General features: G+C 39.6%; 2 protein-coding genes across 2 annotated transcripts in view; one reads left to right on the forward strand and one right to left on the reverse strand.

The window, feature by feature from the left end:
* The window catches only part of LOC146501934 (exostosin-1), a 331006-nt gene that overhangs the window by 189149 nt on the left and 115570 nt on the right, over positions 1-26287 (forward strand). The window lies entirely within an intron of this gene.
* Positions 17987-22307, reverse strand: LOC146501940 (uncharacterized). Its single transcript, XM_085132480.1, has 4 exons — positions 20959-22307; positions 20437-20592; positions 19204-19296; positions 17987-18609 (listed from the first exon to the last, which is right to left on the reverse strand). The coding sequence occupies exons 1-4, from the start codon at positions 21985-21987 to the stop codon at positions 18295-18297; spliced, it is 1593 nt and encodes a 530-aa protein (XP_084988606.1). The 5' UTR covers positions 21988-22307; the 3' UTR covers positions 17987-18294.

Genomic DNA, 26287 nt, shown 5'->3' on the forward strand with positions numbered 1-26287 from the left:
TGATATCATATGATATGATATATAATTTCTCTGGCCACAGTCAAATTACTAAGGTTTCTGGAGTTTTCCTGGTAAATGCCGACTTGTCTACAATCCTTTGGTAATTTACCTCCAAGCAATAGTGACACTTCAAAAATATTCACTTCAATAATGAAGAGACAGACAGATTTATTTATTTATTTATTTTGCCTGTTCTGTCCGGCACTGTAGCAATCAGAATTATTGTCTGAAGGCCAAGAAGAATTCCAACAGCTTTACTTTCCCAAGTGGTTCATTACAGCTTTTGCCATACTGATCCACTTGATTGTCATAGTTTTTTCGATCTTTATTATTTATTTAGTTATGTAATTATTTATTTACTTTTACTTCTAACTTATAAAAATCAAAACAGACGGGAGGGGGGGGATGAAGAAAAAAGAAGTTGGACAATGCTCAACAGAAGGAGAGGGAAAGAAAAACAGAAGAAGAGAGACGGAGAGAAGAGATGTGCACTGTGCGATTTTTTTCAGTCACGTTATTCAGCTCCTGCTCAAACTGTACGCCAGCGCCAGCAGCTCACCTGGAGGACTCACCAGAACAGTCTCGGCTCTCAGCCCCCCCTGAGAGTTCAAGTGAGTCCACCCTTCGCTTCCGTCCTCTGCTGAGTGTCTTGGGGAACACTTTCAGCCCTCTGAGGACTGCATCCCACTGTTGCTGAATTAGTCTAGCCACTGTGCTGCTCAGTCCCAGCCAGTGTCCACACTGGCAGAGGTCTGCGTACCGTCTGCTTCAGTGTCTGTTTTCACTGGAGGGCCCGAGGAGCCCGTCCAATCTCAAGCCACATTAGCTGGGGGTTCAGGTGAACCCAGCCAGCGTCTTGCCTCGTCGGCTGGAGGGCCCGAGTCGCCCGTCCAGCCTCGAGTGTCATCTGCTGGTGGGTCTGAGGAGCCCACCCAGCACCACGCCTCGTCTGCTGGGGGGCCTGGAGGACCCAGCAAGCACATCCTCACGTCTGCTGACGGTCCGGGGAAGTTTGTTCAGCCACCACCTGCTGAATCATTCCCTGTGACTCCTACACCGTTGCCTGCATCCACATCACCTCCTGCAGCATCACTGCCGTCAGGTTCCGCAGCCATCCCGCTGCCGTCTTCATCCACGCCTGGTCCAGCCTCAGCTCCGCCTTCGTCTGGTCCAGCCTCAGCTCCGCCTTCGTCTGGTCCTGCCTCGTCTGGTCCTACCGTTGCGACACCGCCGTCAGAGCCCGCTCGGCCTGTTCTGCCTCGCCCCTGGCGGCCATTTTCCAGGCCTCTAGGTTGGCTTCATGGCCATTGTGGACGGCCTCCGGAAAGAGTTCGTCGCCGCCGTCACAGTGAACTTCTACATTCAACACAAACGCTCTCACAGCCCAAATCCTGACTGAATGTTGTTGTCGGTATTGAATAAATTTTTTAAATTAAATTTATTTATGCTGTATGCATTTTGTTCATTCCTAAGTTGTGAGTCTACACAACAGCAAAATGCTGTCTTTAGTTATTAACATTTGAAATGATGAAGGCACTTGAAAGTAACACAAAATTAGGTGCCTTTCCAGAAAAACAAAATTCAGAAGTATTTAAGGTTTGCATAAAACCCTGTTTACATTTTTTCCAGCCAGGCTTCTAGACTTCTGATTGGCCAACACTTCTAAACAGTTAGGATTTGGCATGTTTCTGACAGCGCTTGACTGCGTTTTTGGCGTTTGCATAGTCTGTGTCTGGGAGTACCTGTTTGTACACAGGTGTGTACAAACAGTTTGGGCATCTGATTAAAATACCTCCTGGATGAGGTGTTCTGGGCATGTCCCACCAAGAGGAGGCCCCAGGCAGGCCTAGGACACACTGGAGAAATTATATCTCTCAGCTGGCCTGGGAGAGCCTTGGTGTTTTCCCAGAGAAGCTGGAGGAGGTGGCTGGAGAGAGGGAGATCTAGGCTTCTCTACTAAGGCTGCTGCCCCCACAGGCCCAGCCCTGGATAACCAGAAGAAAACAGATGGATGGAAGCTTAACCAAAGTCCTTTAAACACGGGCACGTTTACATTCCAGGTCTCTAAGAAAACTCAGTATATATACATAAAAAAACTGTGTTAACTAAACTTTAACTAATTATTGTGGGTAGTTAAAATCACACCAATGTTGTGTTGGTGTTCATTAAAATGTGCTCAGAATTTTGCAAAAGAACAATGATTCAGCTCATAAATCATGACACACTTCTCTCCCCTGCGTAAGCTCCCTTTATAAGGTTAAAAATATCATTATAATAAAATGTTATGGTCAATGTTATGGAATGCTGCACTGAGGTCTAGCAGGGCAAGAAAATACATTTAATACAAGTCCAAAATGCAAGTCCTCTGTCACGTTTTCCAAAGTTGTCTGGTGGGCTGGATTGGAGTCTTTGCCAGACTGTTTCTGGCCCCTGGGCCTTATGTTTGACGTCACTGGTTTATAAAGTCTTGAAAAGCAAATACATATAGAATCATCTTGTGTCATTCAAAATGTGTATTCTATGAGAATATTACGTAATTTAGTACAGCATAGTAAAGACTAAGCCATTCTTCAGAGTTTAAACCAATGAGACAGAGCAGGCTGTGGATAACATAGGTGAAGCGTACTCAATTTAAATTTAAGATGAGAATACACTTTCACTTCCCACATTCCAGCTTTATTCTGTATAGTGTGGCTAGGGGTTTAAAGGCAGCCCTCAAAGCTCATATAAAATCTACTTTTATTTTGTTGATTTAAGTTGGCTAAATCCAAGGACAGCACTAAACCTCAGAACAAAAGTAGCAGCATAAACCAGCTGTACAAAGCCTTTGCACAAAGAAAACCCTGGCCAGGATGAAAGTTTGTCAAAGCATTTCCTTTTCTTTCAGCCATTTTTTGTTATGAAAACCTGTATATGTACCCTAAACCTAACCATAATATTAATACAGTTTCTCTATTAAAAATACTCTTTTTACTCTAATCTTCATAATCTATATTAATAGATACCTTCTTATGATTATATCATAAAGACATCAGAGACATCATTAGCTGGCTGGGTTCCCAGACTGCTGTATTTGATACATTTATAGTTCCCAGCAGCAGAGATGGACTGTAACACGTAATCCGATTACTTTTTTCAAACAACAAGTAATGTAAGGGATTACTATTGCAAAACAAGTAATTTGATTACTGTTACTTTCCCACAAGCACGCTGTGTTAACGCGTTCCTAAACCGTCATGATTTTGTTTGTGAGAGTGTCTCATGACAATGCCGTATGAGCGTGTGATGTCCGTGACAGCAACAGACGTGTGTAGATCAAAAATGGATAATATGGAGTGCGGGAGAGAGTACGACCATGCAGCGTTTAAAGCGTGGACATACTTACATTACTTTGAGTTTGATTCCGTAGAAAGTGACAAAAACATTAGCGTGCGCTGTACACTCTGCTTGGGAAGAAAACTTCTTTCTACAGCGAAAAATTAAGCTTCAAATCTGAGCCAACACCTAGCAAGCTGCCACGGGAATGTGAAATTCACAGAGAAATGTCTGGATCCCCCCACTGACATGACCACCGGACAAAACTCCACCGCCCCACTCCTGCTAAACAGGTGGCAATAGATTTAAGAGCGACAGGACTTGGTGTCACTGAATCTTTGATTTTATTTAATTTTTTGCTGTGTTTTACTTGCATCTATTTTAAAAAATGAGTGAAAACACAAAACATTGTTATATTTTATATGCTGGATTATGTAGAACATAGGTTTAAATGTTAAAAAATTTCTTCAAGTCAAACACAGTGTTACATATAATTAAATCTTTGCTTAATGCAATGTGCATAAAATTAAAAGATTACAACTCATAAAACGATTTTCAAAAAGAGGCTTTCCATTTGATTTGATTTTATATGATGGATTATGCATAAAAATAGAATTGGGCTGAAATGTCTATTGCTTTATTACTTATTCAGGTTGTTTATCATGTTTTTAAAAAGTAACTAGTTACTGTTGAAAATAAGTAATCAGTAAAGTAAGAGGATTACTTTTTCGGAGAAGTAATCAGTAATTAGTAATTTATTACTTTTTTTAACAAATAACTTCACAGAACAGTGTTGGTGTTTAGGTGGGAGGATTGGGCAGTGTTTTTGATTGAAAAAAATTGTGTATAGTTACTCTAAAAATGTATTGACATGTAATCAGTTAACCCTTTAAACCCTAACCCTAATTTACCCTTTAAACCAGGGGTGAGGTCCTGCAAGTTTTAGATGTGTCCTTGATCCAACACAGCTGATTTAAATGGCTAAATTACCTCCTCAACATGTCTTGAAGTTCTCCAGAGGCCTGGTAATGAACTAATCATTTGATTCAGGTGCGTTGACCCAGGGTGGTATCTAAAATCTGCAGGACACCGGCCCTTGAGGCCTGGAATTGCCCACCCCTGCTTTAAACCCTAGTTTAGGGTTTATAGGGTTAATGTGATAAAGCTCTTTAGAACACCATTTTTATTCATTTATTTTTTTTGAAGGAGCACATTGTTTCAGAAGCACATGTTCAAACAGCTCAATATCTGCAATCTCACAAGCTACACTATACTGCCAAAGTATTCGATTGTCTGCTTTCAAGCCCATCTAAATTATAGTGCCATCCCATTCCTAATCCAAATGGTATATGATTCCAGCCCACCCATTGTCATTGCCTTACCACTAACACTGAACTGTGGAATATTTAGTAGCGAGTAAATTTCATAAGTGGACTTGTTGCATAGAAGCTTCCGCTTCGAGAAAGCGGAAGCGTGCCAAGCATGTGGCGGTCCGTGCTAGCCTAAGAGCAAATCCAAGCCGGCCGGCTTTCCCATCCATCCTGCTCTCTCGACAATAAACTGGACTACATCCAACTCCAGCAGACCACACAGCAGGATTTTAGAGACTGTTGCGTCTTTGTTTTCACAGAAACATAGCTCTCTGACATGTAGCTGAATGGCAGCATGTAGCTGCCATTCAGCTACATGGGCTCACCACATTTCGTGCCAACAGAAATGCAGCTCTGTAAGTAAAGTAAAGTAAAATTTTATTTTTATAGCATCTTTCAAATATAAAAAATCACAAAGTGCTTCACAGAAGCAGAAATGGACATACAACCTCAAACAAACAGAATCAACCAAAAGCAAGTTTAAACAGATAAGTTTTTAACTGATTTTTAAAAGAAATGACTGAGTCCACAGATCTCAAACTCAAAGGGAGCGAGTTCCAGAGTCTGGGAGCCATTGAAACATACGCTCTGTCACCTTTTGTTTTTAACCTTGTATGCTGGACAACCAGCAAGCCCTGGTCACAAGACCTCAGGGACCTCCTGGGGCAATAAGGAAGAAGAAGATCACTGATGTAAGTTGGAGCTACACCGTGCAGGGCCCTATAGGTCATGATTATAACCTTAAAATGGACCCTGAACTTGACAGGGAGCCAATGCAGTTGAATCAGCCGGGGAGTGGCATGGGAGTATTTTGGATACTTTGTCTGAAGCCTAGCAGCAACACTTTGAGCACCGTGCAGTTGTTCCAGGGAGGCATTACTAAAGCAAGTAAACAAGGAATTACAATAATCTAAGCGAGATGAAACAAAAGCATGAATAATCATTTCCAATTCAGAGTGTGACACAATGGGACTCAGTTTAGCAATATTTCTTAATTGGTAAAAAAAAGAGCGAAGCAAGAGGGCCTAGATTTTTAACCACGAGGGGAACAAATTTCTCAGGACCAAAGACAATGACTTCAGTTTTCTCACCATTTAGTTGAAGATAATTATCAGCCATCCAATCTCTAAAGGAATCAAAGCAGGACTGGAAGATTTGAACCTTAGAAACATCAGATGGCCTAATAGTGATATATAGCTGAATATCATCTGTGCAACAATGATACGAAATATCCGTTAATGAGCTAAGAAGTTGCAGAAGAGGGAGTAAATACAACAGAAACAGTAATGGTCCCAAGACAGAACCCTGTGGCACCCCATAGGTGAGAGAGCTGACAGAGGATCTGAACTTAGAGGTAGCCACAGAGAAAGATTGTTCAGACATTTAAACCATTCCAATGCGGTACCCGATATACCCACCCAGTGGTTTAATCTATCTAGAAAAATACGATTATCAACAGTGTCAAACATGTCTACATCACCCGAGAATGGTGCAAGAACTCTGTGCTAGTTTCTTATTAGTGCTTATCGCTGGTAGAGTTATGACTGTTCGATGCAGAACTTTTTATCTACCTCAGGAATTCACTGCTGTGCTCATTACAGCAGTGTACATCCCACCCAGCACTAACGCCAAAGAAGCGCTCTGTGAGCTGTACAGGGCGATCAGCAAGCTGCAGAACTCACGCCCCGGTGGACTGTTTATTATCACTGGAGATTTCAACCACGCAAATCTCAAGTCAGTGTTTCCAAAATTCCATCAACATGTGGACTTTGCAAAAAGGGGGGAAAACGCGCTGGATTTAGTTTACACAAACCCAGCACATAGAGAGCGAAGTCCTGCCCCCACCTCAGATACTCAGACCACTTGTCTGTTATACTAATTCCGGCATACAGACTGCTCATCAGACGCAAACCGCTTCTAAGACAGGTCAGAACCTCTTCTGCAGGAGCTCTCTCTGCTCTTCAGGACTGTTTTGAGCACACTGACTGGGACATGTTCAGGGAGGCTGCAACAAATGGCGACCACACCAACTTGGAGGCATACACATCATCTGTGACCAGCTACATCAGCAAGTCCATCAATGATGTCAGTGTCTCCAAAACTATTATAATACGCTACAATCAGAAACAGTGGATAACTGCAGAAGTGCGTGAGCTGCTAAGGACTTGAGACTCCACCTTCAGAGGAGGTGACAAGAGGGCCCTGGGAACAGCGAGGGCCAAACTGGGTTGAGTCACCAGAGCAACAAAGCGCATGGATGGCAGAAGAATCCACAGCCACTTCCAGGACAGTGGCGACATGCAGTGCATGTAGCAGGACATCCAGGCCATTACCAATTACAGGAAGATGAGACCTGCCTGTCAGGGTGACGCCTCCCGCTAAACAACTTCTATGCATCACATCATTCTGAGGTTCAACGCTCAGAATGACGTGTTGGTGAGGATGTCCACCAAGAGACAACCTCTCCCTGAGCACTGCTTCCATCCCAACGTGCCTCAAGGCCACCACCATCATCCCCGTGGTGTCCTGTCCAGTCCTCAGTGTCCTGCATCAATGACTACCATCCCATTGCTTTCGCACCCATCATATTGAAGTGTTTTGAGAGGCTCGTCATGAGGCACATTAAGACCCAGCTACAACCCACACTGGATCCACTGTAGTTTGCCTATCGTCCAAACCGGTCAACAGGTCCTCAGCACCTGATTGGAAAACTGAGCCTGCTGGGCCTGAAGACCTCCCTCAGCAACTGGATCCTGGACTTTCTGACGGAGAGACCTCAGACAGTCCGGATCGGTAACAGCATCTCCAACACCACCACACTGAGCACTGGAGCCCCTGTTTGCTCATTCCACTGCTGTTCACTCTGCTGACTCACAACTGTGCAGCAATGCACAGTTTGAACCACATCATCAAGTTCGCTATTGATTCGACTGTGTTGTTTCTCATCAGCAAGAACAACAAGTCAGCATACAGAGAAGTGGTGTAGACTCAACAACCTGTCTCTAAACTTGGACAAAACAAAAGAGATGATTGTTGACTTCAGGAGAGCATGGAGCAATCACTGTCCACTTAACATAGATGGATCCTCTGTGGAGGTCATCAAGAGCACCAAATTCCTTGGTGTCCACCTGGCGGAGAACCTCTCCTGGTCCCTAAACACTACTTCCATAACTAAGAAGGCCCAACAGCATCTGTACTTCTTACAGAAGCTGAGGAAAGCCCATCTCACTCCATCCATTCTCACCACCTTCTACAGAGGGACTATTGAGAGCGTCCTGAGTAGCTGCATCACTGTCTGGTATGGTAACTGCACAGCATCGGATCGCAATACCCTACAGCGGACATTGAGGGCAGCTGAGAAGATCATTGGAGCCTCTCTTCCCTCCATCACAGACACTTATTGCACCCGCTGCATCTGCAAAGCCACCAGCATTGTGGAGGACCCCACACACGCCTCACACACACTCCTCACCCTGCTGCCTTCTGGAAAGAGGTACCGGAGCATCCAAACGAAACTGTTTCGTAGTCTGGCAGTGAGGGCCCACTGCCAGACTGTGAAACAGTTTCGTCACCAAGCCGTCAGACTCCTGAACACTCAGGTACTGGGCTGACACATATGGATACCTTCATACATCAACTGACTTTTTGCACAATACTCAGTCTTTTGCACATTTCTATTGGAGATTATGTATAGGAATTTCAGGAGCAGGACCTCGCCTCCAAACGCTCCTTCCAGCTGTCATCTATATAGTGTTACCTGCCCCACCCTCCCTCCCTCCTTGTTCTCCATTCTTTAATTTCTTCACTTCTATTTAGTACATGGGGATCTGCCAGGCCCGGGAGCCATTGGCAGTCCCCTTCGAGGCCTTCCCCAAACCGCAGCTCAATTCATGTCAAAGCATTCACTTTTACCTACTAAAATGCTGTCAAACCTAAAATGAGGACGTGGGCCCAGCTAGTGAATTGCACTGTTGTGTCTGCACTGTCTTGTGTCTGTATCGTTCTGTTCTGTCTGGAGTGCCACTGCCTCGTTTTTCTTATGCAGTTTTTGCACATTGCACTTTATGTAGTCGTGTGTTGATTGTCTGTTGTTTGCCATATGTAGCACCATGGTTTTGGAGGAACGTTGTCTCGTTTCACTTTGTACTGTACCACTGCACATGGTTGGAATGACAATAAAGCCACTTGACTTGACTTGGAAGTGATTGAAACACCTGAATTTAATTATTTTGATGTGTGAGTGAATACTTTTGGTATTAGTATATTTCTGTGCAATTTAGCACACATCCACAATGAATGAATGGACTTGTGTATGGATGGATGGATTGATGTTATTTTGTATGAAACTGTCTATTAGATGTAAATACATAAAGAATTACAAATACAAGTGCAGATCATTCTGGTGCATGTGTGTTTCTTTAAAACACACATGCAATGAAGTGTTAGGTCATTTGGGGAACTGGTTGCACAATATCTCTTTATCATCCCTATGTAAATTATTGGAAATTAGCATATGCTGAGTTAATACGTGCCATGCTGTGGTGACTTCTTTCTACACTGATAACAACAACACTCGTTGTGAGTTTGAAGTGTCAGAAGTTGTTGTAAAACTTTGAGCTTCTGTTAGTTGTAAAATATTAAATGCTCTAACAAGAATCAAAAACAGGAAGTAGGAGAGTGTAAGAGTGCAACAGCACTTAAGACTGGACATGGGATGAAAATAGTAAAATGTTTTTTTTGTTTTCTATGTTGTACCTAGAATTAAAAAAAAATAGGTTAATGAGTTTTTTACATTTTACACAGCATTCCAACATTTACAATTTTTTTGAAATTCTGAAATTAGCTGCACATAGACCTTGAACATGGGCATCACAGTGCTACAGTGGTTAACACAGTTTTTTGTGTGAAGTTTGCATGTTTCCGTATTTGTGTGGGCTCTCGGGTACTCCAGCTTCCTTCCACAGTCCAAAGACAAATTATTGGTGATGTTAGGTTAATTGGTAATTCTAAATTATAACATTGTTGTGAGTTTGTTGCAGCACAGACAGTGATTTAGGCTGGTGACCTGTCCAGGGTGTACCCCGCCTCTTGCCCTGTGATAGTTGGGATAGGCTCCAGCCCACTCGTGACCCTGATAAGGATAAGAAAAGAGGATGGATTGTGTAGTGCTTTAAAACCAGATTGAAACATTTCAGAGATCTCATTAAGATCAAGGTGGGCCTGCAACTGTAAGTAGATCACTTTCTCCAGAACTCCCTTTGAAAGAAAGGGAAGCTTTGAAATTGGCCTGTAATTAGCCAGGACAGTTGGGTCCAGATTGTGTTTTTTAAGAAGAGGCTGAACTATAGTATATTTGAAACATGATGGGATGCAGCCTGTAGCAAGTAGTGATGGGAATTCCGTCTCTTTTTAGAGAACTCTTTCGGCTCAGCTCACTAAAAAGAGCCGGCTCTTTTGGCTCCCAACCGGCTCTTTGGGTTGTTTTGTTGCTTTAGTTAATTTATTATCATCAACAATATAAAATTCTGCACAAAAAGAATTACTAATGTAAAAAAAACCGTGGTTTTATTTATATATGTTTATATGTAAATATATAGGGTGGCCCCTAGAGACAAAGCAGAGAGAGAAAGAGAGCCAAGGACAACATCGTCACATTAGAAAGGTGTAGTAATCATCCACAATTATTTTCATTTGTGGATGATAAAGGATTCTTTATCATCCAGGAGTTTATTCATGCAGTGAATCCTATGTATGCAATTCCAAGCAGGAAAACACTCTCGCAAAAAATCATCCCTGGCCTATATGACAGAAAATGTGCATCTTCTTTTTGTTTTGCATATTTTAATTTATATTTTATTGTATTGTGGTTTGCAGTGTTTTGTGTTGTTTCACTTTGAATTTGTTTAAAAGGAAAAAGCTGAAAATTTAAATAGTTAAAAGTTGAAATGTGAATAGTTGGTTTTTGTATTTTATAATTTATTTATTACATTTTATGTGGAGTGAATAAATAAAAGTATATTTATGGTGGCCCCTAGAGACAAAGCACGTACCAACTCCGAAGCACGTACAAATTTCAAAGCACGTACAAACTCCAAAACACATTGCTAGCATTAACTGAACTTCCAAAACAGAGCTACCTAGATCACTTAAATTACACAATTGAAAGCATATGTGTATCGTTTGTGTATTCACACACAAACACTCATATATATTCAAATAATTAAAAAAAAATGTTCATTTGCCTGTTACTACCACACACCAAATATGGTCGTTGGTACTTCCTGGCTTGTGTAGCCACTAGGCTTCTGGAGCATTTCCGTTATGTTTTGGAGTTTGTACTAGAGATGGACCGATCCGATATTACGTATCGGTATCGGTCCGATACTGACCCAAATTCCTGGATCGGATATCGGCGAGAAATAAAAAATGTAATCCGATCCATTAAATATCAAAAAAGCACCTCACAAAACTTGCTACACGGCGTAACCCGGCTCATAACCGTAGCACGTTGCAGCAGTGAGGTCACGTGATAGAGGGCTGTGTGCATTTGTAGCCTGTTAGCAAACATTTTATCTCCGAGGAAGTTATCTCAGAGAGAAGTAAAGCAAGTGTGTAAGTTCATCTCTGAATGTTTGTAAAGCATTCCCGCATTAAGCTTAACAACCGATATATGGAGCAACTGCCTCTTTCCCTCCCTCTCCTGCTCTTACTTCAAACATTAAACTGATCAATGATCAGCTGATCGGCTTTTCTGTCGCGAGTCCGTCTCTCTTCTTTGTTTTTGGCCCACTTCTCACCAGAAAGAGGAAACCAGCGGCTGAACAACAGCAGCACGTTTAAGCTTGATAAGCTGTTGTTAGAATTTATTTAATATTACTTTCTAGACCAGGATCTTTTTCTACGCAGCTGACGGCTGGTAACTCTGCAGGGGCGGATCTAGCAAAGTTTAGCCAGGGGGGCCAATAGGGCATGAACAGGGAAAAGGGGGCACAAAGACATACTTTTCTTTCTTATTCTCATTTAAAATGTCTAGCTTTTAATAAATAATTATCTGACTCTTACACCCAAAGTTTTAATCTGATGTAAAAAATATATAGAAGTCCATTACTGTATATAGTAACTATTAAGTCTAATATACCCTAGTAAGCTATAGTACTTTTTCCTTTGGGAAGGTACCATCTGTGCAGTCTGCAGTTCTGTTGAAGAAAGATGTTGAATCTATTTAATATTTCTTGAAAAATAATTGATTTCTGTGCATTTTCCTCCCTGCATCAAATTAAAGTTGATTATGTTGATTAAGCATCATGAGGTGGGGGGTGGTTCCCTTTTTTTTTTTTTTTTTGCTGGGAGTTTGCAACCCTATTAGTTAGGTTGCTTAATATTTCTGCTAAGTACTCTTTAAAATAGCAGAATAGGGAGGATGGAGTAGGTTTAAGTTTATTAGATTGATCAGTTTTGCTGAACTATGAAATATTTTGGGCGCAGTGTATTTTTTACATACAGGTATAACAGAATAGCTTTAGTGTTGTTATTTATTTAAACTTGAGTATAAACTTATACAAAATGCAGCAAGATATTAAAAAAACCCGTTTTATTTATTAAAAAACACACTATATCGGATTCATATCGGTATCGGCAGATATCCAAATTTACGATATCGGTATCGGTATCGGACATAAAAAAGTGGTATCGTGCCATCTCTAGTTTGTACATGTTTTGGAGGTTTCACATGCTTTGGAGTTTGTACGTGCTTTGGAGTTTGTACGTGCTTTGTCTCTAGGGGCCACTGTTAGTATACTTTTATTTATTCACTAAAATGTAATAAATAAATTATAAAATACAAAAAACAAAAAATTATTTACATTTCAACTTTTAACTATTTAAATTTTCAGCTTTTTCCTTTTAAACAAATGTAAAGTGCAACAACACAAAACACTGCAAACCACAACACAATAAAATATAAATTAAAATATGCAAAACAAAAAGAAGATGCACATTCTCTGTCATATAGGCCTGGGATGATTTTTTGGGAGAGTGTTTTCCTGTTTGGAATTGCATACATAGGATTCACTGCATGAATAAACTTTATGAATCCTTTATCATCCCCAACTGAATAATTGTGGATGATTACTATACTTTTCTAATGTGATGATGTTGTCTCCTGTTGTCCCTGGCTCTCTTTCTCTCTCTTTCCCTCCCACTCTGTTCCTGTGCTACTGCGAGTGTAACTACCACCCCTCCCCCCTCTGCTCAGCGCAAGCATAAGGCTCCCGTGCGGAGTGAAGCGAAAAAAAGTGCTAGAGAGAGGGAAAAAGAAGAAAAAAAAGGAAAAAAAACCCAACACGGCTCCCAATAAGGATCTGGCATTCACTTCAAAGATCCGGCTCTAAGAGCAGTTTCGTTCGCGACCGTCACATCACTAGTAGCAAGGGAAGTGTTCATTAATCTCTGATTAAAAGGCCCAACAGTATTAAAAACATTTTAAGCAGACTTGGGGGAAGACAATCAGATTGGCAGAACTACCATAAACAAGTCACTCAAGGAAACAGAATCAAACTGCTCCAAGACAGCTGAGCACATAGGAGGAACACTGGGGTCTGAGGTAGTGGCCATTGAGATATAAGATTTAATAGCTCAAACTTTGTCAGCAAAAAGTCATCACGCATACTTAGTGAAGGTACAGCTCCAACATTATGACATGGATTAAAAATACGATGAAAAAAATTAAAAAGTGCCTGAGGTTTGTGACTATTTGTGGACACTAGGTTTGAGACAAACTGAGTCTCTGCAGTGTTAACAGCAGAGAGACAGTTCCTAAGTATCTGTAAAGAAACATAAAACCTATGCTTTTTATTCTTTTTTTTTTTCTTTTTTTTCTAACACTTTATTAAAGTATACAAATGCTTTTTCCATCCCCTCTCAGCATGTTTGCAATCACGTCTAAGGGTGCAAGTATGTAACAGATGGTGATAATGTCCTTGTTTATGAGTTCACGTTTTCTTTTAGAAACCAAAGGATAAATAATGTTATTAATGAAGTTATTCAATTGTACAATAGCCTCCTTACCAAAATAAAACATATAACGTAACTATTTTGTTACATTGTGAATTCTGATCCCCACCATACCATTTTCAGAATATCATTTATATATTTGGATAGATATTTATATGTATTGTGGAATGAACGAAATAATACAAACAAGTATGCTTACATGATTGCGTGGCATTTTTGATCTAACCACACCAATGAAATTGCAAAGTCCGTGCTGTATCTGTATTAACAGCTCGATTACTTCTCCATAGTCTCGTTCCTCTGCTCTTGCAACACAGAAAAACCAACAGTGAACAAGTCGAAAATAAGACAGCCAAAAAAGGGAAATGGTTGTTCTTTTTCACATCTTTTAACCATAAATATTGAAACTTTTTTATTTTAAAACATTATTTAATGATTAACCACAGTTATACATATTTAAAGTAATAAATTGTCCCATAATTCTAGAGGCAAATTGTTAAGTGATTTTTTTAATCTATGGTTTTAGAGATTCTATACTTTGAGCTTTTTTTTTTTTAAAGTTTTTTTAGTTTCGTTTTTTTAGTTTAGTTTGGCCACAGTAACATTCTCCCACATAGGTGAGATACTGCTTGCTTGGTGGAACAGTTGAAAAATGAATAATGTACACTTAAAAGGGACAAAAAAGTAGCTTATGAGCAAGTAGTAGTACTTGCAAGCCATTCAGCCTCTGCTCCATTTGCTTTACATGTTAGTGCTCTTCTATTATTCTGTCTTTCAGGGTCTCATTCAGGATACCCACTGCTCCCTTATCCTGTCTAATTAGAGATCATCCAAGTTTCCGCCTGCTTCATCTCTGCCACCACTAGTGTTTAGATTCTCAGGGGTTCTTGTCCTACTTCCTGACATTATTGTGCCTTTATTGGAGTCTAATCACATCAATCAAACTTGGTTCTTCAATGAATTATGTGCAGAACATTCAAGTAAATCTCTCATTTTTGATATAGTACCATATAAAATTATGTTTATAGTGGTCATAGTAACAATAAAAAATAATAATTATTTTTTATATATTTTTGGTGATATGCAAGCCTCAGCCCCAGGCTTCTGGTCCAGACTAAGATAAGTCAATAACGACTTCCAGATGTAATTAAATACAGGTACAGTGCACCTGGAAAGTATTCACAATATTTGAGTTGCTCCACATTTTCTCTTGTTACAGTCTTATTCCAAAGTAGATTGCATTTTTTTGTTTGTCTCTTTTGCTCAAAATTATGCACAATCCCTTAACAAAGATATCAGTTATCAGCAGACATATTGATATAGAAAAAAGAAACAAATGTTTTCGCAGTCTTTACTTTGTGAAATGATTTTAATACATGACAAAAAAGAGGTTTTAGCAAAATTAAAATCAAAAATTTTAAAAATGTATTCAGTAGCTGACATACAGTGGGGCAAAAAAGTATTTAGTCAGCCACCGATTGTGCAAGTTCCCCCACTTAAAATGATGACAGAGGTCAGTAATTTGCACCAGAGGTACACTTCAACTGTGAGAGACAGAATGTGAAAAAAAAATCCATGAATTCACATGGTAGGATTTGTAAAGAATTTATTCGTAAATCAGGGTGGAAAATAAGTATTTGGTCACCTCAAACAAGGAAAATCCCTGGCTCTCACAGACCTGTAACGTCTTCTGTAAGAAGCTTTTCTGTCCCCCACTCATTACCTGTATGAATGGCACCTGTTTGACCTCATCATCTGTATAAAAGACACCTGTCCACAGCCTCAACCAGTCAGACTCCAAACTCCGCCATGGCCAAGACCAAAGAGCTTTCGAAGGACACCAGGAAAAGAATTGTAGACCTGCACCAGACTGGGAAGAGTGAATCTACAATAGGCAAGCAGCTTGGTGTGAAAAAATCAACTGTGGGAGCAATCATCAGAAAATGGAAGACATACAAGACCACTGATAATCTCCCTCGATCTGGGGCTCCACGCAAGATCTCATCCCGTGGGGTCAAAATGATCATGAGAACGGTGAGCAAAGATCCCAGAACCACACGGGGGGACCTGGTGAATGACCTGCAGAGAGCTGGGACCAAAGTAACAAAGGTCACCATCAGTAACACACTACAACGGCAGGGAATCAAATCCCGCAGTGCCAGACGTGTTCCGCTGCTGAAGCCAGTGCATGTCCAGGCCCGTCTGAAGTTTGCCAGAGAGCACATGGATGATACAGCAGAGGATTGGGAGAATGTCATGTGGTCAGATGAAACCAAAGTAGAACTTTTTGGTATAAACTCAACTCGTCGTGTTTGGAGGAAGAAGAATACTGAGTTGCATCCCAAGAACACCATACCTACTGTGAAGCATGGGGGTGGAAACATCATGCTATGGGGCTGTTTTTCTGCCAAGGGGACAGGACGACTGATCCGTGTTAAGGACAGAATGAATGGGGCCAAGTATCGTGAGATTTTGAGCCAAAACCTCCTTCCATCAGTGAGAACTTTGAAGATGAAACGAGGCTGGGTCTTCCAACATGACAATGATCCAAAACACACCGCCCGGGCAACAAAGGAGTGGCTCCGTAAGAAGCATTTGAAAGTCCTGGAGTGGCCTAGCCAGTCTCCAGACCTCAACCCCATAGAAAATCTGTGGCGGGAGTTGAAAGTCCGTGTTGCTCGGCGACAGCCCCAAAACATCACTGCTCTTGAGAAGATCTGCATGGAGGAATGGGCCAAAATACCAGCTACTGTGTGTGCAAACCTGGTAAAGACCTATAGTAAACGTTTGACCTCTGTTATTGCCAACAAAGGTTATGTTACAAAGTATTGAGTTGTATTTTTGTTATTGACCAAATACTTATTTTCCACGCTGATTTACGAATAAATTCTTTACAAATCCTACCATGTGAATTCATGGATTTTTTTTTCACATTCTGTCTCTCACAGTTGAACTGTACCTCTGGTGCAAATTACTGACCTCTGTCATCATTTTAAGTGGGGGAACTTGCACAATCGGTGGCTGACTAAATACTTTTTTGCCCCACTGTATCATCACATTGAAGATGGCTAGATGGATAAATAGATTATGCACTGAGCATGTTAAAAGCATGAAAGAACAGAATTTGTTTTCCAGGCATGCATTGAAATGATAAATAGAATAACTTTAACCTAAAAATCTATATTAATAAAAACACACAAAACTCATTAAGTGTGGAGGAATACATATGGCCCTGAGTCTATGAAACTCACAGCCTCATGGAAGAAGCTGCATCTCAGTCTTGTTTTATGGGCTTTGAGGCTACGGAGCCTTCTGACCTAGGGGAGGAGGTAAGGGAGGGGTAAACATTTCACAGTCAGAGTGGGAAGGGTCTCTCATGCCGTTCAATGGACTTATTCTGCATCCATTACATTTTTTAGAAATGTTCTAAAAAAACAAAGGGAAGCTGCTGTTGTTTTGTCACCCCATGACAGAAGGAAGTCAGCACAGCGCCAAGAAAGCCAGCCTGTTACAGCACCTTAAAAAAATCAAGCAAACAAGCAAACAGCAGTTGATGAGCTTTCTGAATATTACTGACTGTATTTGTAGCCCATGTGAGATTTTTGGACACGTGCAGTCCCATGTATTTCACTGTGGTCAAAGAGGTGATTTTCTTTAATTATTCTTCATAATATAGTGAGGTCTTGACCTCTAAGTGCTTTAAGATGACATTTGGGATCATGTGATGCTATATAGAAATGTTAAACTAATTAAATTGAAAAAAGAAAAGAAAATGAGCTATACACTCAAAAAAATAACTCTTTAAATGAACATAAAAAAATCATGGAAAGAATTTCCACGTGATTAAATTGCTTTATTTTAGCATTATGCAATTCTGTTACTCCAACTTAATGTACTCAAGTTGGACCAACTTAATTAATGATTGATGAATCAACGTATTTACTGCATTTGAATCCAATATAAGATAATAGTGTTGATCCAACTTTAAGGGTTTTGTTCCAACTCAATTCAGTAGGTTTTCTCCAACTAATGTACTAAATTTGGTTCCAACTTAAGTTAATTGAGTTGAACCAACTCATACAAATTATGTTAGTCCAACACAAGTGTTTAATGCTAATAGAAAGCCATTTAATAATGTGGAAATTCTTTCCATGATTATTTTAAGTTCATTTAAAGAGTAATTTTTTTGGAGTATTTAACAAAGTGTAGAGTCTGGATAACATGCATTGCACTATTACAATATCTAAAACTTAAATTAAAAAAATTGTCATACAGATCTTTTTGTTTTCTCGAATTTATTGTATTTATAGCAAATTTCACATAACGTCTGAAAAATACATCTAATGCAAGTTATATCACAGAAAAAAAAAGTAGTGGAGATGGTGGAAACTTAACCTGTTCAAACCATTTTTTTAACCACAATGAACGGCTGAATCAAGTGATTTTGAAGGTCAAAGAGATGCACTTTCAAAAAAACAAATATCACCAATTTTGTGTATCTCAAAATGAAAAAAAACATGCATTGTATCATTTGTCTGCAGTTCTTTCTGGTTCATGTTCTAGATACACGGTGTAGCTGTTGTATTGGCAACATTTCTCAATAAGAAAGAAGAGTTTTGAGAACCTGTACTTTGTTGGATAGTTTGTGTGCATCCAACTCCATAAGAATCTTCTGCAGAACCTCAAAGGTGTACCTGAGTTCCGGAGGGTAGCTCAGGTTTAGTGAGTAGACCAGACCAAGCAACATTGCCACTGCAAAAGCTACACTCCCCAACTCACCCATCACTTCCACCCCCTCTAGAACAATCATAACATCCTGAGGGTCATCGCCAGGCTCCGCACCCTCTGACCGAATGACACAGATTCCAAAGACTGTCTCTGCTATGGCAGTGGCGATGCTTTTATCAACATCCTGTGACAATTAAAAAAAAAGAGAGAGAGAGAGAGAGATAATTAATGTAAAATACCTAAAAGCTTTATTCATTCAAACGTTATAATAATGTAAATGTAATCAAAAATGACTGCCTGATATTTTTTCTGACTCAAGACAATCTAATTCAATACCTCAACAAAGTCCTGTCTTTTAAATTATTGAGTTAGGGGTGGCTGTGGCTTAGGAGGTAGAGCAAGTTGTGTACTGGATTAATCCTTGGGTTCTCCAGTCTGAATACCAGAACTAACCATGGGTAAGTTACTGAACCCCCAGTTGCTCCTGATACATTCATCAAAGTGTGAATGCTACATAGAAATACTTGTATGAATGTGTGCGTGAATGGGTGAATCATTATATGATATTAGTTCTGTGATGATATTATTTTATGAAGTTTGTATAAAACACTCAAGAATGGTGCGTGCAGTATCTAGTGAGAAAAATAAAGCCCTTACTTTTCCTATTTTTAAAAGGTAATTTTTAAAGCCACAAACTTCTTGCATGTAGCTTTTTATATGTAGTTTGAGCCTATCTTTGATCATCTCCTTAGATAAGGATAACTGCAAATTAACATACCAGGTAATCCTTCACCAGCTTCTCTGGATCTTCATTCAGGTACACGCAAAGACCTTTGAGGATGCATTCTCTTCTGACTTCAACAGCAGCAGTCTTAATACACAGAGGAAAAATACATAAATTACACAAATATACTCTCTCACTCTCCACACACACACATATACACACATATACACACATATATATATATATATATATATATATATATATATATGCTGTACATGCTGTCCTCATATCAAATTTGTATGTAGTTTAAGCCTATGTTTGCCTTCTTTTTCTGCTGTATTTACTCTCAAACTCGCTGTTGAACCCATTTCCTAGTATAGGCCTCTGTAGAGCAGCTAGAATCGTGTATCAGACAAGAATGAGACAACATTCTTCTCCCAAAAGTCGAGCAACAGAGGCCTATACTATGAAGCGAGTTCAACATACCCAGGGTATCTTTCCCTTATCTGGATTAACACTGGTGATCAGGATATGCACTTACACGAAGTTGGTTATGAACTCATTAACTTAACCTGAGATTTCCCCGGCTTGTTTCCATAAAAAGGGTGGTGTTAGCAATATCCTAACCAATCTAAAGGAGCATTTCACAGGTCATATGACTCTTCTTCCATGAAATAATTCCTATAAGTGTACTCTAGGGACGTTATCAGATAGGGATTAACAATCTATAAAGAAGACTAAAATATAACAGTAAAAAACACCCATGCTGTTTAGGGACTAGTGATGAATGGTGCAGCAAATGTTGAATCTGATGTTTTAATAAACAGAGCAGTAAAATAAACATTGTAGTTCCAGTAAATTATTTGCTTAAAGTGCTGTTGTTTATTTGTAAGGTGATATCAGCACATTAGAGTCTGACAATTTAAACTGGGCTCACTTGAACACTAAAGGTTACCATCACGCAGCCTGATAAAGGAAACATGGAAATCACATTAGCTTGTCTCCATATCAAAGTGAAATCAATGTCACTGAAGAGATATTTTAGGTGAATTACAAATTTAACTGGTTAGTTCAGCTGCAGTTTAAGGAGAATAAAAATGACTCAGCAGCAGATTAGAATCAAGTACAAAAACATTTACAAATGTTTCTAACTCACCAAATTTCTATGTTTATTTGTAAGTAAAAGATGGTTTTGAAATGCAAATCACTGCATTTTGGGTTTAGTTACACTTTACACAGTATCCAAACTTTCTTCAATTGGGCTTGTATAAATATATCTTGTCATACCTGGGTTGCAGGTGCCATGATGGTCTTAATTTTTCTCCCTTGCACTCCACCCTTCTTGGCATATATCTTCATAAAGTTTGCAGAATAATTATCCAGCTGGGAGAAGAACTTGGACTGCAAATGGATTGTTGTAATCCTCTTGAATTCTGCACTCACCTGCAAAAGGCAGACTAATAATCCAACAGACAAAACTCAGTTTGACTAATAATAAGAATACATTTATAACTGAGATTTACACAGCACCAGGATACTTAACAGAGGAAAATACAACCACAAATAATTAACAGAGGATTGTGTTGTCATTATTCAGTCCACTTAAAAGTGAGTCAAGTCTGTTCAATATATATGAATGCATAATCCATTAATTTCTTGTATATTAGGTTCCTGCATTCATATTTGTAGCTGTGCTAACACAGGCTGCTTTAGCTGACCTTCAGTAAATCCCATGTGGTCACAAGTTACTTTTATATAATAATCCAATGGAAGCAAAATATTGCTGTTGCTTTAAACCCATTCAATTACCTCACACACATGGAAGAGAGCTGGCCACCTCATTTTGAAATCAGCGATCATCGGTGCTTCACGTACTACCTCTTGCCTTCTGAGAGCAAAGGTCTTCTCCATCATTGCAGCCACCCTGTGGTCATTGTTTTTTTTCTTAACTTCTGACAGGAGGTCCACTCTGATTTCTTCTAGTGTCTCTGCAGTTTCACCAGCTGGATAAGTGGGGCAGTAATTCACTTCAGCTTTTTTTGGCTTCTTCACGCCATATGCAGGAGTACATTTGCCATCAGGTTTATGTTTTAAGGAATTCACAGTAACTTCAGGGCATCCAAGCCGTCTAAGCTTAGTTCGGTAGTTAGCAAGTTTATACTTCAAGCTTGTTTTCCATCCGCCATATCCAGTGACTGAACCAGGCTCTTTCAAACATGGATGGGTTGTTACAAGAGCTTCTGCGACCTCATCAAACTCCCTGTCAGAGAGGTAGACCTTGTACTGAACAATTGTTTCAGCTAAACCATCAAGAATGGCAGACTTAATTTTATGATCAGGATTCAACAAAGCTCCAGTTTCTTTGAAAGTAGCATTGGCCCTGTCCAGCTGTAGTTGAGTATCATAAGAGAACCGGGGAATGGGGAAGACATCGGGCCATGCAGTGGCTCTTGAGGACGTAGATTCAGGAGAAGACAATATGTCTGTATCAAATGAGTTCCCAGGAGATGAAAGGGATGAGGAGTCATCTAGAGTGCGGGAAGTGGCAGCAGATGAGTAAAGAGGGAGCAGTGGCTCACCAGGCTCGACAGGTGCAACTGAGCTAAAGATGATCTTGATGGTACTTTTGTCCTGGATGTCCGACATTGACTCCAAGTTGGTGAATTCATTCCCAAATTCTGCATCCATGAACTGAAGCCTGAAGTCCCCATTAACTCCACACTGTCCTTTTATCTGCTGAACTAGCTCACTGACAGATTCTGGCATCCCATTTGGAAGGATCAATCTCCGGGAGTCATTTTCAGAGAAAATGATTCTGAGTTTCACCATTGCAGCCATTTCACAACAGCCTAAAAGAGGAAATTAAGACAACGTTAACCGTTTCAACAAGGGTAAATCTGATTTCAACAAAGCAATTCGATAAAGGTGTGGCAGGCTATGTCCATTAAAACTGATGTAAATAAAATAATGCCACATTAATTTTCAATACATTTTAGATTTATTAGACTGCCTGTCATAAAAATGAGTTAATTCCTGTAATTTGGACTCTTTCCTTTTGAGTGAGTTCAACATTTTACCATGTTGAACAGGGATGAAGAATTTCAAAATGAATTATTCACATTTTTATAATCAAATTTAAACTGGAATTCTCTCAGGAGTAAAATTAATAAAGCATAACATTCTCTTCAGAAATTAAAATAAATAATTGTAACTTGGCATCTTAATAATAATTTGCTTTACCATTTATTTCTAGTTCTAGTTCTGTAAGATAATATATTGAAAATTAAATGCATAACAACATTAATTGTACTATAGCAATAAAAATATTTAGATTATCAGATTATACAGCTATGGCCTACACCGAATATTGGCTGATGATTTAATAACTATGTTATGTGTGTGTGAGAGAGAGAGACACACACAAAGACAGAGAGAAAGAGAAGATATTATGACAAACTAATAGTGACTAAACTGACATATACATTATTATAAATGCAAAGGATAACAAACCTTATATTACAGCTATGTGTCTTTTTAATGTCACCAGTCTTAGAGGCCCAACAAAGTAGTCTGCCAAAGGGTATTCATCGGCAAGTTCACCAAGTTCAATCAACACAGTCTCTCTGCTTGGACATGCAGTCAGCTCAAAGGCTCTGAAATGTTCCCTGTACCAGCCAGAAAGCCTTCTCACTATGAAACACAAGCTCTCCTGAACAATACAAATCTGAACAATCTCTCCAAAATCAGGCAGTCCACTTGTAGACCCATGAGCAACTATCATCCCATTTCTAAAAGTTACACCTTTGTTTGACACACACTTTGCAAGGTGGACTTCAGATGTACCAGGGAATTTCTGTGCAATAGTCTGAGCCATTTCTTCTTTCAAAACATCAACAGGAACTGTTGAGACATTTGTGACCTGTAGAGGATTTTTTTCAATACTAGATGACCTCAAGTGATATGAAATCATGAGCTGATGCTTAGTGGCTAGCGAAAGGGGCACATTTTTAAAGCAATTGGTGTGGCGCACAACCTGCTTAAAATAACTGTGCTTGGCTTCAAAACGCATTGTCCAGAATCCTACAAGAGGCCCAAACATCCTTATCAGATGAGGATAGTGCTCTAAGTAATGATGTTTTGGGAGCAGATGCACACCAGGGAAGAGTTCTTGGTGCTTTTGTCTGTGCTCTGAAATTTTTGCCTGAAGATAAGCAATGGACTCATCTGTGTGTGTTGGAGCAACCACAAGCTCGACAATGTCTTTCAAGTCCATCAGTATTTGCCATGCCTTTTCACCCTCTGGAACCAGATGCCCAATTATGAATGGGAGCAGTCTTAACAGAGCCCAGTTTTCATGGGCATTCCCACCTATTGTCGGCTTAGTTGAAAATGTGTGTGGGATCACATGTGGCCTATTTGTCTTGTCAGCCCATTTGTATGGAAAATGCAGGATGGATTTGTTGAGGGTTTCAAGATTAAAATATTTATTGGATATCAGCGATGCCAAACAGCGTCCAAGCTCCACCGGCAGTATGCCCTCAAAAAGATCATGCATAATATCTGGAGGATAACCTGTGTAAACATTGAAGTGGGCAATATTTTCACTGATAACACAAGGCTTTTTCACTCCAAAACAGCTCGTACCAGTCTCATGAGCTAATTTTACATGAGAGTCATGGAGTTCTTTAGTCCTGAGTGTAAATGCACCTGATTTTACCTCTTTTGTTTGGATTTCTGTTCTGGTTCCTGTGCAAAATCGGCAAATGTACCCACTAGAAAAGCTCTCAGTAAAACCAGCGATACTGTGGGCCCCCAGATTATCTGCTACAACAACCTGAATTGTGCCTTTAAGACATCTGCCTAGTAATGGAATGAAAATTCCCTCTTGCTCCAGAGTCTTCACATCTTGAAGAAGAGGTTGCATGACACGGTAATAACCAAATTTCTTCACATCATCAGTTTTACACAAGACTGCCAAGTAAATTGATGATAGTGATGAATGTGAGCCTATAGGCAAATTACTCACAGTCCAGTAGATGCCACAAAGCTTATGTTTCCTGCGAGAGGTACCCAAAGGATTGCAAATCTCAAAATCATCTATGTATAAACACAATAAAATTCTCATCTCATCCCCTGACAAAAAACAGTTTTGCTCGAAGTATGAACCATCCTGAGAAGAGTTGTAAGTATGGTGTTCGCTAGTCCCCCTATTCTGGGCCTTGTGATTTTCAACTAACCTGTCCACAACACCTTTCCTGACAAAGAGCTGCTGCAAAGACTTAAGTACAGGCACGTACTGAAAACTCCTTTTTTCCTTGGCATCAAGAATGTACTCAATGGGTTCTACAATGTTAAAGCTTTCTTTATAATACTGGTTGCGGATGTAAGTTGAGCTCAGGGGTCCCCCCTTCTCAATCGCTTTGAGCAACGGGTTAGATGCGCAGATAGCAGTGGCTACCTCTTCTAACATGGACCTTTCAATTGTGACACTGTGTTTCTGAAACACCCTTTCTAGAATTTCAATAGAGAGGGGCAGTGTTGCTGAACTTAAGTAGTGCAGTTCTTCTAAGAACTCATCAATTTTTGTGCCTGGCACATGTGCAAAATGCTCCAACTTGAGCAACACTGCGGCAAAATTTTTCTCAATTACTTCAGACAAGTTCTTAGCTACATCTGAATTGCTACTTGTACATGCACTGTCTGCTGAAACTGCAGAGTTAACTTGATTACCTGAATCTTCCTCAGGATTATAAGAGGATCCTTGTGAAACTTGTGTGATTTTAACTACACCGGGCTTGAAATCTTTGAATGTATGTGGGGTGTGTTTCCTGTTCTTGTGAGAATGAAATGTTCCATATATATTTGTGTGAAAAGTACAACTTTCAAACATACAAGTAACAGTTTCACTACTTTTCAGATGAGTGCCAATGTGTAAAAAATAAGACTTCTCTGTTGGAAGATTGCTACAGGTGCACAAATGACAACTGTATGTTGATAATTGCTGCAACCTCTGGGTGTTCTGTTGAACATGGACTCTACTTAAATGAATGTACAAAGCATTAAATGTCTTAAAAGTACATGGGCAGTTTATGTGTGGACATGGGTAACGTGGCATGTGCCGGTGCTGAAGTCTAAAATGTTTTAGTAGCTCATATCTACTAGATAGAGATCCTTAAGAAAATCTTCATTTAAGTGAACCCTAAGTAATTATTGACTGGACTCAATCACTAAGACCCTTTCAATGTTTTTAGCCCAACTACATTCAAATCACAAACTTGATGATGGCCAATGATCCCTTTCGTCAACGGTCACTTATGGGGTTGGATGGCAGCTGCGTCCTGAAACAGATTACATAAATCAGTCCCACAAATTTCAAATTAAAAAAGATCACCTTACCTAAAATACCATTTCACAATTAAACATGTGTTATCTTAACAGGAGGGCACTGCAAGTCTCTAAGTTTATTAAGTAGACAAATATTTTATTTCAAAAAAATTAAAAAAACAGAAAAAATATCAGTTCATGTTTGGTCTTTCCTCCTCAGTGTACTAAAAACATACATCAATTGTTAAGTAAACTACTGTGCAACAATTGCAACTTACAAACTTACACATTTAATCAACCCACACATAAAATTTGTATTTATCACAACAGTTTCTGTGGTAGAGCCCAACTAGCTTATTTGCAAAGGTTAAGTTATAAACAATACCTACATTTGAAGTAGCTATGTCTTTCATATTAGGCTTTTAGACTTGTGCTAGCTTGACATTGTGCTATATTGTTGTACTAACGTGTTAGCTAGCGAAAATGGCATAAACAGACAGATTTTAAAAAAAAACAAACAAAAAAACCCAAATGTGAATAAATATCACTGAAAAGAATAGACAAACTAATGATATCTTTGTGCAAAAAGTATTTTCATCTTGATGGATGAAGACAGATTCACTCTTACCTTTCCAAGATGACCGCGAAGCAAACCATGTGCTTTCCTGCCTCCTGTTGTTTAAAATCTCACGTGATCTTGTGATATCGCGAGTCTTTAAGGCAGCTAACCACTCTTGTTAGATTTTATCATGTCATATCAACAAGAATAAATTTAAGAGGTGCTAAGTTGGTAAATTTCATGTAGATCTTATAT

Source organism: Neolamprologus multifasciatus, chromosome 15, assembly GCF_963576455.1.
Source record: "Neolamprologus multifasciatus chromosome 15, fNeoMul1.2, whole genome shotgun sequence".
Classification (NCBI taxonomy): Eukaryota; Metazoa; Chordata; class Actinopteri; order Cichliformes; family Cichlidae; genus Neolamprologus; species Neolamprologus multifasciatus.

Bases quoted from the DNA above. Each gene is read 5' to 3' on its own strand.
- LOC146501940 (XM_085132480.1), bottom strand. From the start codon at position 21,987: ATGGCTGCAATGGTGAAACTCAGAATCATTTTCTCTGAAAATGACTCC. The intron at 19,297-20,436 runs GTATGACAAGAT...CTGTGTATTAAG, and splicing joins TCATGGCACCTGCAACCCAG to ACTGCTGCTGTTGAAGTCAG. The intron at 18,610-19,203 runs GTATGTTAATTT...TAATTGTCACAG, and splicing joins AGCTGGTGAAGGATTACCTG to GATGTTGATAAAAGCATCGC.